Consider the following 18906-nt stretch of genomic DNA (forward strand, 5'->3'; position numbering starts at 1 on the left):
TGAATATATTAAAAAGGACTGAATTATACATCTTAAAAGGTGAAATTTATGGTATATGAAATTATATCTCAATATATATTTTTTTAATGTACCATGCAGAGAGAACTGAAAGAGATTACAAATAATACTTTTATCAGTTTGAAGGCTCTTTTATTTCAAATAAAGTTTCATAAAAATAATTTTTAAAAAATCGCTAACTAACCTCAGTCTTAGAGAATTTAAAGATCTTATGTGGCCCATTTCTGCCTGGATTACTGACAGTCTCTACTTACACTTTATAGGTAAACTGTGTTAATTATTAGTGTTTTTAAAAAATTCAACCAGTGTTTTTATATATGCTCAAAGTGTTTAGTAAGGATACTAACTCTAAGTTAAAGTATAACAGTTAGTTTGGGTTTTGAGATCAGAATACGTAATCTAGGGATGCCTGGATGGCTCAGTTGCTTAAGCGGCTGCCTTCAGCTCTGGTCATGATCCCAGCGTCCTGGGATCGAGTCCCACATCGGGCTCCTTGCTTGGCAGGGAGCCTGCTTCTCCCTCTGCCTCTGCCTGCCACTCTGTATACCTGTGTTCGCTCTCGCTTCTCTCTCTATGACAAATAAATAAATAAAGTCTTAAAAAAAATACATAATCTATGCACGATCAAATAATTTTCCAATTTTATTGATCACTGGGATAAGGAGTAATGAACTTTTCAGTTTCTGACTTTGTGTACTACCTTCTTTTAAAGTATTACAAAGTATTTATAAAGTATATTAAAAATCCATTTAGGGGCGCCTGGGTGGCTCAGTGGGTTAAGCCGCTGCCTTCGGCTCAGGTCATGATCTCAGGGTCCTGGGATCGAGTCCCGCATCGGGCTCTCTGCTCAGCAGGGAGCCTGCTTCCCTCTCTCTCTCTCTGCCTGCCTCTCCGACTACTTGTGATTTCTCTCTGTCAAATAAATAAATAAAATCTTTAAAAAAAAAAAATCCATTTAAATGGGGTGCCTGGGTGACTCGGTGGTTAATAAGCCTCTGCCTTCGGCTCAGGTCGTGATCTCAGGGTCCTGGGATCAAGCCCTGCGTGGAGCTCTCTGCTCAGCGGGGAGCCTGCTTCCCCTTCTCTCTCTGCCTGCTGCTCTGCGTACTTGCGATCCCTGTCAAATAAATAAATAAATAAATAAATAAATAAATAAATAAATAAATAAAATCTTTAAAAAATATATCCATTTAAGTGTTTCTGCTATATGATTCCAATAATATTAATATTATTAGTGTCTGTTCGTAATAAACTTTCTTTAAATTGCTAATCAGCCCATCCTTAGTTACCTCCACCATCTTCAGAATTTTTGTATCAGTTAACACTTACATTACTTGATTATAAATTAGAATTAAACAGTTTTATCTCTAGAGATACAGAAAGATTCTGTGAAGCTACTTTAGTAGTAGTGGTTATAAAATTCCCACCATTGGTACAAATTTGGGTACATGTCTTTAAAACTTTTTCTGTAGTTTCCTACTACCGGATTATAGTTAGTTTAGGACTTGCACACCAAAATGCAGGTTTCATGCAACAGGGACTGGGTCCATCTTGTTCACAGCTGGATCTCATAGAGTGCCTAATACAGAGTATTTGGTACTCAGTAATTTGTTGGATGAAAAATAGCTTCAAACAAAGATCTGGTAACCATAGTAGAGTACATTTGTGTGTGTGTATATTCTAATACTTGTGTGTATATTCTAATACTTGTAAATAGGAAACACTTGTAAATAGAAAATACTTGTAAACAGAAAAACCAAATAATACCAAATAAAGCAAAAATAGCCCTAGGTATAAAGGTGTACATTATACCTCTAATCTTAAATATGATAACACTATTTATGCATTTACAACATGAAAGAGAAGAATTTAAGCCCAAACATCAGAGAAGTTTAGGGTCAAATTCTGACCTTGTCATTTGCTTATAATACATTCTTTGTCATATTACTAGCATTCAAAGCCTCGGTTTCCTCTTCTGTCAATTACATGAGGATAATACTACATGTGGTTACTGTTCAATCATAGGAAGTAATACAAATAAAGCTCTTTGTACATTGGCTGTCTCTGTAACTTTAACTGTTACTATTATTGTAATAGGCATTAACATCTGATTCTCAGCAGTTTTCAAGTAGTTTATTTTTCACTGCTTCACAAGTTTAATACCATTTTACTGTTCATTCTTAAGAGTCATGTGGTTTAAAATTCACCTTGGTACTCACAGAATGTTGATTTCCAGTGATCTTGCTGGAACAATTTTCTGCTTTTTTTTTTCCCCCAGATGTTCTCTTTTTTATTGTAAAGATCTTTAATATATTGTGTTTATTACAAATTAGTGATTAATGGTCAGTCTCTCCGTGAATAGTTCAGCAGATAACCAAGACACTCCACTGGCAATATAAGTGAATTCAGGTATCATCACAGTGGTAATTTTTCTTGTTATTACAGATAATAGTAATATCCTCACTCTTTGTTATTCTTTCATTCATTAGTACTGAAAGTACAGATTTTATTTAGTTCTGGAATGGACCAAGCATTTTTGTAGCTAGAAGTTCATGTTTGTAATTAGTTTAGTCACTTATCCTATTAACTTTAATTAAAAATACTGTTTTTTTAAATAAATGGTAATGTCTAACCTGGGTGAGAAAATACTTTTTGTCATTTGAATGCTGTTTATTTCCAGAGAACATTTTACCTTTTAAAAATCAAGTGTTTTGTTTATTTTTTTAGCATACCTCCAGATAATCTCTCTATTCAAGAATTTCAGAGAAATGAAAGTATTGATGTTGAGGTGAGGAAGCTATTTAAAACATTTTCCCATAACCATTTGTGCAAAGCAAATAGTAGAAATGTTGGAACTATAAAATTGCTAAGAGAAAAAGTAAAGTAATAGGTTTAAGATTGAACCTAAAAGCAGTAAAACTCTCACATAGATTAAAGGTTAGTTTTGAAAGCACTGACATGATTTCCTTATACTTGTTAGCTTTGTCTCTAAATATGAAGTTGTGTTCATTTAATAATTTAAAAAAGCAATTGATTCAGTAAAATCTGTCAGTTTTTGAGCATGTATTTGAGAGTTTGCTCTGTAGTTTGGCAAACCAGGTGTTAGTGGTTCAAACTAATCAGTAAGTTGTTTAGAATTTTTTAAGTAGGCTGTATGCCCAACATGGGGCTTCAGCTCCGCCCTGAGATAGGTGTCACACAGTCTACTGACTGAGCCAGCCAGGCGCCCCTAGGTTTTTGTTTTTAACCAGCTGTAGATAAAACCTCTAGAACTCTGGAGGCACATAATGAGTGTTGTTTTTTTTTTTTAAGTTTTTTTTTTTTTTAATTGTAAATGGAATTTAAGGAAGTAGTTCTTTATGGGTTCTTTGTTGGGGGAGGTGTTTTGATGATTTTCCTTTAAGTGGGATAAAGGATCTTTTAAGTAAATCAAATAAGTAAACTACTTTAAAGTGTTCATTGCCTTTTGTCCTGTGTTTTAAAACTGTTGTAAACTCCTTTTTCTTCAAAGGGCAAATTAATGAATTATATATTAGAAGTGAGCTGTTTAGCAAAAATGAATATAACTTTACTTTCTCTTTTGGCTTATTGTTTATGATTCTAAAAAGGTGATTTAACCAGATTTATTCTTAAATCTGTTTTGGATATTTTATTCTAACATGGATACATTTCATATAAGATCAACATTTATTAAAATGACTGCATAGTAAACAGTTTATATTATTGACTGTTTTGTAATTTACTATTAAAAAATAAATTATTATTATTACTAAGGTGAAATAGGCTACCCATCCTGTATGTTAACATTAAAATATTTATGTACTTTATTAAGAAAAATCCTTTAATAAATTTTCTTTTAAAATAAAATTTAGATTTTAGTCTAGAAGTTATCATTTGTGTTGGTCTTTTTCAAGAAAAAAATGCATTTGAGTTTACCTCTTTTGTTTTAGGTAGTTCAGCTTATCAGCACTGAGATACTACCTTATGCCAATTTTATTCCTAAGGAATTTGTTGGTCAGATAATGACAATGCTTAATAAGGGCTCAATACACTCTCAGTCATCTTCATTTACGGGTATGTTACTTTAATGATTTATTAAAAATGTTAGTAACTATTGAAGCACTTTGGATGAAACTGATTATAGAAATGTTTAGTCCTATGATTGTGGTAAATTGTGAACTTGAGAATTGTCGGATAAATTTTAAGAATGTGATAGAATATTAAGTTTTATATGGAGAAAATGTGAATATTCTGTGAATTATTGTTATGATTTAAATTGCAGAGCACTTACAAAATCTGCCCAAGTCACTGTTGGCTGACACAAGTTAACAGTTTTGTGAAATCATGGATTATTGGGAAGGAATAAGTGTATGTTCTGCCACCTAGTGTTTGGCTAACTTCTATGAGTCTCAGTTTTGTCATCTGTGAAATAAAGATATTGATATCAGTTGTTCAGAGTTATAAATTACAGTTAACCAGTTAAAACAAATAGATGCTATAACATTGTTAATGGAACTAAGTTGAGTAAATGCTTACTATGTGCAGGGTATTACATTAGAATATTACCTCTTTCCTCACAACGTTTCTGTGAGAATAGTTTCCACCATATTACAGAGGGAAATAGGTTTAAAAAGTTTGGAAAAATTATCCATAATCTAAAGTCTGGAAGCCAAATTCATCCTTAAAAAGAATTCCATGCTTTTCATTTTATCATGCTACCTTTTTGGGAGATAATACTTAAATTGCCTTTTGCTATTATTTCTTTTTCTAAACCTGTGCTCAATTGCTAAATGTAATTGTGTGGTATCATTACGTGACTTTTCTCTTGAGATGATTAAAAAATTTTTAAATTTGTGCCATGCATATCCATTATCCCCGGAATTTACCAGAGCCATGACTAACTTCTGCTGAACGGTGCTGAACATTTTAAAGAGCATGTAAATGCTCACAGTTTGGCCACTAGGTGTCTCTCATACTGCTTCGTTCAGAAACTACAGTAGTTCTTTTTCCCAGCCCAGATAAGTGATAAAAGTGATCTGATAAGTGCAGATTTAACAAATATAAAAATCTCAGGAAAAAAGATTAAATACTATTTATGTGTTAACACAGTCAACTTTTTATTATTAAGAGTATATAAAAATTTCTAGATACATTTTTATAAAAGTATTACAAACTATTTATAATCAGATGTAAATATTTTAAGCTAAATAAGGACCACTGAATTGCCATGTATACCTTTTCAAGCAATTTCTGTCTTGCGATTTAAAGTATTAAATATACCAAGATAAAATAGGTACATGGACATTCTTCCAGTGGCTTTGCTATATGACACAAACTTCTCAGTTTGAACTTGCAGGGCCTTTTAAAACATATATATGGAAAGCCTTCTATGCTAAAATGGACCAATTTATAAAGACTTAGGTTCCAGGGATTACTTTTGGTCTACCACTCTTAAGTATGACCTGATAGCCAAAGCTTTCAGAGAAAATCTTCCAACGCGAAAGAGAAAAACCAAAACAGATGAAGAGGGAAGAAAAGAAACCCAGAGGAAATGTAAATTCAGGGCCACAGACACATTCCACTCCCAAAAAGCACAATTATAATTAGGATGTTCAAAGAGATAAAAGATTTTACATCCATGAAACAGAAAATGCTATTAAGAAGGAGCAATCAGTATAAGAAAGAGCTCATAGAAACTAAAAATATGACCACTAAAATAACACGTTCAGTGAAGGGTTGCAAGAAAATATAAGGAAATAACACCGAAAGCAGAGAAAGAAAAAAAGTGGGCAATATGAGAAGAAAGATGAAAATGAATCCAAGGGGTCTAACATCTGACAATAGGTCTTCCAGAAAGAGAAAATACAAAGCAAAGCTAAAAGAGGAAATTATCAAAGATGTAAACCGAAGAAATCAGTCTCCAGATTAAAAATAGTCACTCAGTAACCAGAACAGTGGAAGAAAAAAGATCCACAGGAAGATCCACAAATTTTATGTTGTCATGAAATTTCAGAGTACTTGGGCTAAAGAGAAGATTCTATAAGATTTCAGAAAGAAAAGGAAAAAGGCCAACACAGAAGGATTTTGTCAAGATGATACTGGACTGTTGAGTAGCAGCATTGGATGCCAAAAGACATGGACACAGTGGTTTCAGAGTTATAGTCGGAAAGGATTTTTAACATGGAGTTTTATACGTAGGCCCACCGTTGTCAGAGTATAAGCACGGAATGGTAATTCTCAAATGTCAGCATGCGTTAAAGTCAGTTCCAAGAGCAAGCTATTGCTGGACTCTAGTCTCTGAGCTTCTGATTCAGTAGGTCTGGGGTGGGATGTGAGAATGTGCATTTCTAATGAGTTCTCTGGTGGTGCTAATGCTGCTAGGTAACACACTTCTTTAACTACCAGAGTAAAGTAATGACATTCTTGGAAATGCAGTTCTGAAAAATTTTACTTCCTATTCAGTCTTTCTCAGGTACTCCAGAATGTGTTCCATGAAAACAAAGGAGTAAACCAAAGAAACCGAGGGCATGGATCTAGGAAGTTGGGTATAAAATAAGAGAGAGTAAAGACAATTCTGAGAGTTTGGCAGAGACTATTTGGAGGATATAGCTGGATGGCAGGTCTGGAGAGCAGCTAGTCCACACTAGAGCAGAGGTCTGGCTCTGGGAAAGATGTTGCCAAGAGGAAGGAGGAAAGGGAGAGAGGAAGGAAGAAGAAAGAAAGAAAGAAAGAGTATCGCAAGTTTGGCCTTGTGGAAAACTATTGAGAAGTATTTGATAGTGCTGTCAAGGGTATAAAAGGGTATAAAATTGTCTTTGTCTAGGTAAAAAAAAATATTATGTGGAAGTGATGAGAGTGGACAGTCTTGCCTTGCTTTTGATCTTGCAAGGAGGAAAATTGTTATATATATGCTTTTAGCTGTAAGTTTTTCATAGATGGCTTTCATCCATTGAAGAATTTCCTTCTATTTCTAGTTGGCTAAGAGTTGTTATCATTAAGGTTATTAATTTAGCCTTTTGTTAACCATCAATAATTGTCAATTTTACAGAAGCAGAGATTGATATTCGTTTGAGAGAGGAATTTTCTAAAATGTGTTTTGAAACATTGCTCCAGTTTTCCTTCAGTAATAAAGTCACAACACCTCAAGAAGGCTACATCTCACGAATGGCACTCTCAGTGCTTTTAAAGAGATCTCAAGATGTGCTTCATCGCTATATAGAGGATGAAAGATTAAGTGGTAAATGCCCTCTTCCAAGGTACAGATTTTATTTTATAGATGAAGGAAATATGTTATCTTAATTACTATGAATAAAAAAAGCTCTGAGCACCAAATTGTTTTCATAAGTGATTTGATGTGACCTGAAGCTGTTTATAATTTTATTTTGTACAGTGTAAATATTTGTAAGTTTTGCTGCAGATATATTAGTGTGTTTTATTATGGGGTGCTCTTTCAGACTGCTCATGGAGGTTAAGTAATGTATATGTACCAAGTTTCCTTTTGGGATTTAAAAGAAAATTTTGAATTCTAAAATATGTCTTCTTAAGGATTTCTGGATAAGGACTTACGGATCTGTATGAGCACATGGGTGTGACTCTCTCTAGAGAGAAAATAATGGTAAATCATATTCCACAAACTTCCTAGTTTGTTTTATTTTTAAATTTTTCTGTAAGTCCACTAGCCATGTCTTAGATCTTCTTTTCTTCTTGCTTGCTTAATTAAGCCCTTGTTCCTGGACTAATTTGCTTTCCATTTAGCCATGCTGTGTTAGTAAAATGGACTCTAGGTCTTTCTGCTAAGCCACGGCTAATCAAAGTTGGGGTAGAAATCAGAATTCATCAAAAAAATGCAATCACAAATTATGGTTATATCACCAGTCTATTTTTTAATATGGGAATTAGAGTTTAAGGCAAAACAAATGAAACAAAATAATATTGGAAGACAAAGTTGTCAAAGTCAAGAAAGAATTAATGAAAATCATGATAGGTTCCATCTCATATAAGGTAGCATTGGAAAGGTAAATCACCACTCCTAAATCCTTGTGTACATTCTTATTTACTTATAATTTTTGAAGTGAGAATTAACTTGTCAGAAGATAAAGACATTTTAAAAGCTTTTGATATGTATATTACAAATTGCCTACCTGAGATTTCTACCAATTTACATTCTCCTAGGAGTATATAAATGTCCTTTTCCTCAGTTTTTAGCATTTTAAAATTATTTGCCAGTTTATGATTTATGTTTTTAAAATTTGATGAATGAAAAATAGCTACATAATAGTTTGCTATTGTTTTTTTAATTACCAATGCTTACCAATTCTTAAACATAAATTATACCTTCTCATATTCAGAATTATATGTGAAAAAGTTCCAAAGACAGGTGTTGGTAATTTGGTTATGGGCATAATTGAAAATTGATTTGACAGAATTGATCTCTGAAGTATACTTTGAAAAGCAGTAATAAAGTTGCTTTGCTTGGAATGTTTTTTATTTATTAGAGTATAACATTATTTTATTTCAGAAAGTAATTTTTCCTCTTTTTATGTTTTCAGTGTTTATTGCTTTTAAATTGAGTCTTATTTATAGTTGTCTTATAAAAGTGTTATAGTGTATCATCCTGTGTTTGACTCAGTATCATTACATTATTTTCTAAACTACAGTGCAACACAATGACATTCCTCTATGCTTAAAAAGGAAACTTGAAATATACTGTTGTAGTAATAGAAAAATCTTTTTTGTAGAATGAAAACACAGATTTGTATCAGGCCTGAGGAGACTATTTAGGGAGAAAGAAGGGAATCAAGCTACTCTTGATCCTTTACTCCCAAGTTAATTCTTCATTGCTAATGTCTCCAAATAATCATGCCTTAGGATTAATTTTGAGCATGTTTCTTTTGTTGTATTAGAAACTTTAAAGGTACTATCATACTTTTTTTCCCACCCCAGTACTATTGTAATTTTTTTTAAAAGATTCATTTATTTATTTAGAGAGAGAGATAGAAACTTTAAAGGTACTATCATACTTTTTTTTTCCCACCCCAGTACTATTGTAATTTTTAAAAAAGATTTACTTATTTATTTGAAAGAGAGAGTGCAAGAAGGCAGAGAGAAAGGGAGAGAGAGAGTCAGGCAGACTCCACACTGAGCTTAGAGACCAACACAGGGCTTGACCTCATGTTCCTGAGATCATGACCTCAGGATCCTGAAATCAGGACCCTGAGATCACAGGGAGCTGAAACCAAGTGTTGGACACTTAACCAACTACACTACCAAGACGTCTCTATATTATTGTAATTTTAAATGTCCTTTTAATAGCATGGTAAAATTATATGCCAGGAGGTAGTAGTAGTCTTTATTTCCATTTAAACTTTGGCAGATCCCTTTTAGGACTAGTTAGTTAAAAAGGAAAAAAAAAATTTGTAGAGAAGCTTTAAAAGGATGTATAAAATACCTTAAATTTAAATAGTTATGTGAAATATCTTACAAATAAATTTAGATTTGCCTGAATAGATGCCCCCCTTTTGAAAAGGATAATTTATGATAAAAATGTAAATCTTACTTGCACATTGAAGTACATATTAATAAAATAATTTTTCTTTTCTAAGAATTTAAAACTAATATTAACTTTGCATTGTATTGTGTCTAGTATTTTTCCAAAGTACATCTACTTGTATAGAGATGTATAACTTGTATAAAGATGTATACAATAACTTGTATAGAGATGTTTTACTTGTATAAACCTAGTAAAAAACACACATGGCATATCTTAAAATCCTGATGGAAATAATTTCCCATCTCTTTTTCAGGCAACAAGTAACGGAAATCATATTTGTTTTAAAAGCAGTCAGTACTCTCATTGATTCACTTAAGAAAACTCAGCCTGAGAATGGTAAGTGCTTAGAAACTCAGTTATTATAAACTCATAGCACTTATGTTCTATTTCTGATGCACTTTACTATTATTATTAAGTTAACTGAATTTTAGGAATATAGCAGTTATTTGGCTTTCTTTTTTCCAGGCCTTATAACAGCAAAGAATCAAGTCCATTAGGATTTAATTAAGTAAAATTAATTTGTAATGTTTTAGCTTCTTTATGTTAAATAACAGTGTTTTTATTTTTCTTAACTAAGTTGGTCTGAATTCAGAATGTTCCATGGATAATTCATAGTACATATATTTTTAATGTAGACCATCACTTGAGTTTTTGGGTAGGTGTAGGCTTCCATCCTGCGTTTGTATTGAATAAACTATACAACTTTGAATTACTTAATAGCTTTTTCTCATTTGTTTCTCCTTTCTGTAACTCATTCCTTTTCTTTACATTCCTCTTCTTGACTCCTTCCTCTTTATTCCATTCTTTACATTATTGCCAGAAATGATTTTTTGTGCAGTTTTGATCGTTCATTTACCTATCTTTGTAAAACAAAAAATTTTCATTTACCATTACCTACCAAATGCAAAGAGTATTGTTGTCAAACCCCCTTAGATGTATGGTTTATTTCCATTAGACCTCACATATCCTGTTCTCCCACCAAACTAAAATTCTTAGTCTACCCAAGTAGTCCCAACCTTTTGCTTATTTCAGTCTTCTGCTTACATCTATCTAGTTCAGATATCACTCTGCTTTTAAGCCTTGTTTTTAATCCTTAATGGTGAGTGATTTCTCTTTTCATTGAATTTGTAGCATGTATACCTTTGTCTTAAAGCACTCTGTATGTGTTACAGTTATATACATACATGGCTCAGTTCCCTTAACTTGTAAACTTCTTGAGAGGCTTTTTGGGACATGCTTTGTTCTATTTTGAATGCTCTGCATTGCAACACAAAGTGGTTTGAGGACAGGATAAAGAGCTGGCACCAGAATATAAGTTAATTGTGTCAGTGAACACAGTGGTTCAGTTGACTTTTTTTTTTTTTTTTTGTAAGATTTTATTTATTTGACAGAGAGAGACAGTGAGAGAGGGAATACAAGCAGGGGGAGTGGGAGATGGAGAAGCAGGCTTCCCGCTGAGCAGGGAGCCTGATGTGGGACTCGATCCCAGGACTGGGATCATAACCTGATCTAAAGGCAGCCGCTTAACGACTGAGCCACCCAGGCACCCCAGTTGGCATTTTTAATACAACAAGCTTTTGTTAAAGAGGGAAGTGTATTGATTTATATTCTGGCCCAAGTACCTTAGCAGACTGGCACTTTAAGTAACATTACTTTTAATACCCAAGGAAGTTCCTAATAAATGCCTAATAAATGAGTCATAGGATATTTGTTCTGGCAGTTGCTATATACTATAAGTAAATACTTATTTTTCTGTTTTCAAAATTTACCCACTGGTGCTTTGACCTAAAACGGTGAGTATTATACTAAATCTTAAGGAGCGATAGATTTATATTTATTCAATCCAAAGGGAGGGGTAGAGTTTGTAAGAAAATTGTGGGAGCAATACTCTGATTTCATCCCATCAAATTCAAATTTGAGCTCTCTTAAAAAATGTTCTGGTTGGTGTGCCTGGGTGGCTCAGTTGGTTAAGCCTCTGCCTTCAGCTCAGGTCATGATCTCAAGGTCCTAGGATCGAGCCCCACATTGGGGGCTCTCTGCTCAACAGGGAGCCTGCTTCCCCCTCTCTCTCTGCTTGCCTCTCTGCCTACTTGTGATTTCTCTGTCGAATAAATGAATAAAATCTTAAAAAAAAAATAGTTCTGGTTGATATTTCAGAGAGGGATACCATGAATTAACTTCCTAGTGACCAGTAAAATTTTTGTTACATCATAGGTCACAATTGGATTCTTTAAAAATATATTTAAGACTTAAACATTCTCCAATTAAAAATTCTCCAATTCCCATGTTATTGTTAGAGATATATTAAATATAACGAGTACATTTCAGTGCATAGTGCTTGCATGATTTTGTAGGATTTTTTGATAACTGTCAAGAATTTAAGCAGAATTTGTACAAAGGAAGAAGAAAAGAAGAGGCTCCTGGGTGGCTGAGTCATTAGGCATCTGCCTCGGCTCGGTCATGATCCTGGGTCCTGGGATCGAGCCCCACATCAAGCTTCCTGCTTGGCGGGAGGCCTGCTTCTCCTTTTCCCACTCCCCCTGCTTGTGTTCCCTCTCTCGCTGTCTCTCTCTCTGTCAAATAAATAAATAAAATCTAAAAAAAAAAGGAAGGGGAAATGTAACTTTAAAAAATCTTTTTCTTTTCTTTTCCTTTTTTTTTTTTAAACAAAGCCAGTGGGCCATGAATAGGGCAGTGCATTAGTGATAGATTATTTAAGTAACTGTTAAAAATTGTCTAAGAGAGTTTGAATTGTAGCTTTGGATATATGAAGTGAAAATTTAAATTAAATGTAACCATAAATGATGATGGTATTATATTAGCTATGATAAGCTTCATTAAGAAACAGGAAAATAGAAGGTAACTTAGAAAAATTCAGGCCTTTCCAGTGGAAATATGTTGGATTGCTCATAGCTATTCCAGAGTTAATTCAGGAGGACAGGTATAAGATTTGGAACCAGTGTACACTCAACATTTGTTTAGGACATTTGTCATTTGTTTTGGGGCTTTCGGGGGGGGGGGAAGGCATTTGTTAGACTTATTTTTAATTTGGAGGAATTTTGTTTTTGTTTTATTTGATCTTTACATTAAAATTTGATAAGCAATAACATTACACATGGTTCAAAAATTCCAAATCATAGAAAGACATACAGGGAAAAGTTTTAAGATCATCTTTACCCTATTTTAGATCTGTCTTAACTGTTTTTAACTTGACATAGGTAACCATTTTTATTATTTTGTGGATCTTTCCAAAAGTTTATTATGTAAATACCAAATATATACTCCAGTATATATTTGAACATAAATGAATATACATAATAGACCATACTATATCTACTATTCTGAATACTCTGTTTTTTTCTGCTTCATATAATATGGAGATTCTTCCATATCAATGCTTGCAGCTTTTTCATTCCTTTTTGGTAGGTAGTCCAAGGTGCTCACCAAGATCTATAGTGGGCTTTTAAAAATATTTTTTAATTTAAGAAATTTGAGTAACTTCTCCTGAGTTTGAGATGTGATCTTAATGTATTTTTGTATTTTCCTATAACAAACCAAGACTTAATTTTGTCAGTTGACTTAACATCTGGGGCATTCTAGATACTAGGTTTCAATCTGTGCAACCTTTTTTTTTTTTTTAAAACTGTAGTAAAATACACATAAAAATTTATAATAAGCTATTTTTAAGTGTATAGTTTAGTGGTATATTCATATATATTCAATATGTATTCAAATTCAAATATATTCATAATAGTGTACTACCATCAGCACCATCTCTATAACTCTTACCATCTTGAAACTGGAACTCTACACTCTTTTTTTTTTTTTTTAATTTTATTTATTTATTTGACAGAGAGAGAGAGATCACAAGTAGGCAGAGAGAGGGGGAAGCAGGCTCCCTGCCGAGCAGAGAGCCCAATGCAGGGCTCCATCCCAGGACCCCGAGATTATGACCTGAGCTGAAGGCAGAGGCATAACTCACTGAGCCACCCAGGCACCCCTGGAACTCTACACTCTTTAAACAATAACTCCTTATTCCCCATTTCTTCAAGCTTCTGGCAACCACCATTCTATTTTCTATCACTATGATTTTGAGTACTCTGAGTACCTCATATAAGGTGAACCATACAGTAAATTGTCTTTTTATGACTGGCTTTTTTCACTTCGTATAATATGATCATGGTTCATTCATATCATAGATTGTTAGAGAATGTCCTTTTTAAGACTGAATAATATTTCAGTGTGTATCTGTGTCTTTGTGTGTCTGTGTGTGTATATTGTATTTTCCTTATTCATTTATCCATTGGTACACACTTGGGTTGATTCCACATTTTAGTTATTGTGAGTAATGCTGCTATGAACATGTGTACAGAAATCTCTTCAAGATCCTGCTTTCGGACGCCTGGGTGGCTCAGTGGGTTGAGCCGCTGCCTTCGGCTCGGGTCATGATCTCAGGGTCCTGGGATCGAGTCCCGCATCAGGCTTTCTGCTCAGCAGGGAGCCTGCTTCCTCCTCTCTCTCTCTGCCTGCCTCTCTGCCTACTTGTGATCTCTCTCTGTCAAATAAATAAATAAAATCTTTAAAAAAAAAAAAAAGACCCTGCTTTCAATTCTTTTGAGTATATACCCAGAAGTAGAATTGCTAGATTATATGGTAATTCTATTTTTAATTTTTTTTTAATTTTTGAATTTTTTTTTATTTTTAAAGATTTTTATTCATTTGAGAGACACAGAGAGATCACAAGCAGGCAGAGAGAGAAAGTAGATTGCCTGCTGAGTTGGGAGCCTGATATGGGACTAGATTCCAGGACCTGGAGATCATGACCTGAGCCAAAGGCAGATGCTTAATCTGAGCCACCAGGCACCACCAGGCGCCACTCTATTTTTTACTTTTTGAGGAACCACTATGTTATTTTTCACTATGGCTGTACTATTTTACATTCCAACCACAAGTGAACAAGATTCTAATTTTACCACATCTTTATGAATACTTGGGGTATTTTTTGTTTGTTCCATTTTTATTTTTGTTTTTGTTGATAGTAGACATTTTAATGAGTAAGAGGTGGGTCCGATTGTAGTTTTGATTTGCATTTCCCTCATGATTAACGATGTTGAGCATCTTTTCCTGTGCATTATGGGCCATTTGTATATCTCCTTTGGAGAAATATCTATTTAAACCCGTTGCACATTTTTTGAATTGAGGTGTTTGGCTTTTTTGTTGCTGTTGAAGCCTTTTTATCTGCACCTTTGTGATCAAAAGCATCGATTAGAGAGCACAGATCCCTGTTACTTGGAGGCTGTGTTATTTTTGTCCACTGGCCTTTTCTGTAGGCTTTGTGCTAGCTGCTTCAGGAACATGTGCACACCTGCCGACCACATGGCTAGGAGTGAGGGATGTGTAGCTGCTACTGTGCTAAGACCTGAAATTGACGGAAATTAATCACAATAAACTGTCCAAGTCTACCCCTGCAAGTTGCAAGCCTTCAGTAGACTCCAGAGTTCCAAAATAGTTGGCATCAAGCAGATTTCTGCCAATGCAGTTGTTGTCTGGGTGGGTAGATAGACTCCTGGTACTTCCTACTCTGCCATTTTTCTAGAATCCTCTCTGTGCAATCTTTTGTTAAATGATTAGTGGAAAGTTTCACAGGCAACAGCTGGAGAAGACTGTTTAAAACTTCTTAGACTGGTGATTTTTAAAATGTTTCTTTCCTGTCAAGCAGCACAATTCTTTTTACAAAAGAAATCTGATATTGATTCCTAACATATAAAACAGATAAAAACAGCTCTGGCCTGACATTCCCTCCCTCACCATTACCCATCAGCCCTACTCCCACTCTGAGGAAGCCATTGTGTGGGTGAAGTAGGGATTAATGAACAGGTCAGCATTTCCCAAGGTTAGTACTAAGCAATGATTATTAATGATGAATGATGATGAGTGGTGTCAGTAGATACTGAATATAAAAAAGTTCCATAACCAAATTAGTTTTGGAAGCCCTGAATAAAGTTAAACCTCTTCTTTTACTGCAGGTTTTTAATAAATTCATGTGAATTATGACTCCCGAAAAGGAAGATAATATATATAACGTGTCAAACTTACCTGAACATTATTTATTTATTTATTTATTTATTTATTTTTTTTTTTTTAAAGATTTATTTATTTATTCGACAGAGAGAAATAACAAGTAGATGGAGAGGCAAGCAGAGAGACAGAGAGGGAAGCAGGCTCCCTGCTGAGCAGAGAGCCCGATGCGGGCCTCGATCCCAGGACCCTGAGATCATGACCTGAGCCAAAGGCAGCGGCTTAACCCACTGAGCCACCCAGGCGCCCTGAACATTATTTATTTTTATAAGAAGTATCTTGAAGGACACTAGTTTGAGAAACTCATTCCTTTATTTTCCAACAGAAGTTGAGATAAAGAGAAATTGGAGTGAAAAACAGAATTAAAGTTCCTCGTGTATGACATAGTATTCTTTCATTTATACTATACTGCCTTCTAGATTTGAGACTTACTCCATGAACTGTCGTATACATATACTATCTAACGAAATCTCTCAGTTGGTTTTATTCCATATTGAACTCTCAGCAATATGCATAGTACTTTCAAGAAAATAGGAATGTAATATGTGATCTCAGAGTATGAGGAAATTGTAAATTAGGATATAAATAGCCAAATAGCATTCACCTATACTGGTTGTTGGTGATAGTGGTGAAGAACACAGACATGTACCTCCCCACTGAGGTTTCAATGTAGTGATATACATAAAGATTAGGGAGCAGTACAGGACAAGAATGGATCTGTGTGGTCACTTGAAACTAAAGTGAATATCAAGGACGTTACTGGGAAAATCATATAAATGTTTATATTTTTAGCATACAACTACATTAAGAAATGGAGTTGTTTTCTCATTGTTCTTGAAATACATACTACATTATCTGGCACTTATACTGAAAATGATAAAAGGGCCTTCACAAATTGAAGTATCGTTTAAAATGGACGTTATCAGGGGTGCCTGGGTGGCTCAGTGGGTTAATTCTCTGCCTTCAGCTCAGGTCATGATCCCAGGGTCCTGGAATCAAGCCCCGCATCGGGCTCTCTGCTCAGCAGGGAGCCTGTCTCCACCTCTATCTCTGCCTTCCTCTCTACCTACTTGTAATCTCTGTCAAATGAATAAATAAAATCTTAAAAAAAAAATTAAATGGACGTTATCAAATTTCTTGGTATTGATGACTCTGCACATTGACCATATGTTTTTCCTTCTTATCTTATTAAATAGTGCAGGAAATCTCCCAAAAATTAAAAAAAAACAAAAAAGAAAGTGTACACGTTTATGGAATCTCCGTATTTGGGGATTTTTTTCTTTGCCTTGTATTTAAAGGATTGTTTATGTTAATTGCATAATCTCTACTATTTAAACCACAAGTTTTTGAGATTTTATACTTTCTCATTACAGTTGATGGAAATACCTGGGCACAAGTGATTGCTTTATACCCAACTTTAGTAGAATGCATCACCTGCTCATCTGCAGAAGTCTGCTCTGCGCTTAAAGAGGCCCTCGTTCCTTTTAAGGATTTCATGCAACCACCAGCATCCAAAGTTCAAAATGGAGAGTCTTGACCAGCTACAATAATTTTAAAGAGGAAAGATAGATATCTCAAGAGTATCTGATCCTCAGTGAGTCTTCTATGAGAAGGACATTTCTTACTACAAATAATTCTTGGCAGCTGTTGTTGGCCTCCTTTAAATTGTACTTACCTGACTTCAGTAATTCATATTACAAGCTTACATGTCAACAAAGCCTCCTGAATGAGTAGCAGTGGAAGCCTTTAGTAAGTTAAACTGATGGAGAGAGAGTTAATGTAACTAAAACACGCCTGCTACTTTATCTTCAATTGGTGATTTAAAAGTGAGCTTATGTACAGTTTGTGGTGTATGTGATGTACTTTTTAAAATGAAAGAAAAGCTATTTCATTCAGTCAGATTTATTAGGCTGGTGTTTTTGCACCCTTTTTCAAGTACAAAAGTATACTAAAATTTTATGCAAGATGGTACTGTAACATTCCACATTATCTATAACCAGCCTTTGTAAACAAAGGGAACTGATAAACTTGTGTGTATAATAAATGGTACAGTTCTGTATAAAATAGTTGCATTTATTATTTAAATTTTTAAAATATTGATAATGTTAAATGCTTGAAGCTAGTATTTATTATTAATACAAAATTGTTTGCTTACATTTTTACTTATAATTTGCCTTCTTAAGCAGCCGATACGCTCACCATATGATCATGCAGTTATCTCAGTGCTTATTTTAAATGTATTTACTAGTGACTATTGAACATCTGACCAGAAAGGTCATGTGAACACAGCAGCAAATAGTTTATGATTTGCTGATTTTGCAACTTTGAAGTATAGGTTATTAATACATTGGGATATATTGTAGCGCTCTGGCTCCATCATACCTCATTTCTTTAAATATCTTTCCCAGCTTTCACATAAGTCTGTCTGTTTTTATACTTGGTATCTGAATTTTAAAGACTTTTCATATTCTATTTCTACTGATTTTTTTTTTCCCACTAAGCATTTATCATTGTCTTTGAATTATGACCCAGGCAAGATGATTCCAGATTTCCTAACTTTTGCCTGTGAAGTTTCGTTCATTTCAGTGTTTCATTTTGTAATGTCTTCTCAAGAAGAAAAATAACTATGCTAACTCATAAATATAAAATGTGTGTGTATTCCAAAACAATGAGAAGTGTATTTTTGGAGATAGTGAATCATTTAGAAGTACAGTAAACTTTCTGTCATGGAGTAAATTGCTAATTTTGTTTCACTTTGCTCTCAGTGAAGAAGAAAAATGCTCTTGAGTACATTAACATAATTGTTTCTTAAAAAACTAACCTAGATCACTGTATTTTTTATTTAATGGATTATGATATTACCATATTTTTCTTAGTTAAATTTTCTTAAACATGTAAAGATGCAAAGATGTTTAAAACAATGGTTAAGAAATCATAATGGTTTCAGTATTGTGTTAATGTGCTAGAAGGCCTTTGATTTTAATAGAATTTATACATTTCAGCCTCTCAAATAAATATAAAACTAGGGAAGATACTAGAATTGAGTAATAGATGAGAAACAATTTTGAGGCTATTGTAATTGTGTAATTATTTAATTTGCACTGTTATCTATAAACATGGTAAGGTCTTTTTTGGAGGGGATATTATTTTTATTTACCAGAATTAATGAATTTCTATTTTATAATTTCACCTAGAATTAAGGTAAATTATGGCATTTCCTCCAGTCTATCTCCAGCATTTTCCTTAAAGTTGTTAAAAAA

General features: G+C 33.8%; 1 protein-coding gene across 9 annotated transcripts in view; it reads left to right on the plus strand.

Moving 5' to 3' along the window:
- The window catches only part of MON2 (MON2 homolog, regulator of endosome-to-Golgi trafficking), a 112715-nt gene extending 94707 nt beyond the window's left edge, over window positions 1-18008 (plus strand). For all 9 annotated transcript variants that reach the window (XM_032348848.1, XM_032348842.1, XM_032348844.1 and 6 more), the window contains 5 exons: window positions 2746-2806; window positions 3969-4092; window positions 7067-7274; window positions 9822-9904; window positions 17020-18008. In XM_032348848.1, coding sequence (XP_032204739.1) covers window positions 2746-2806; window positions 3969-4092; window positions 7067-7274; window positions 9822-9904; window positions 17020-17183 — 640 coding nt within the window. In that variant the 3' untranslated portion in view covers window positions 17184-18008. The remainder of the gene's footprint in view (window positions 1-2745; window positions 2807-3968; window positions 4093-7066; window positions 7275-9821; window positions 9905-17019) is intronic.
- Window positions 18009-18906: the final 898 nt, after the last annotated feature.

Source organism: Mustela erminea, chromosome 6, assembly GCF_009829155.1.
Source record: "Mustela erminea isolate mMusErm1 chromosome 6, mMusErm1.Pri, whole genome shotgun sequence".
Taxonomy (NCBI): domain Eukaryota; kingdom Metazoa; phylum Chordata; class Mammalia; order Carnivora; family Mustelidae; genus Mustela; species Mustela erminea.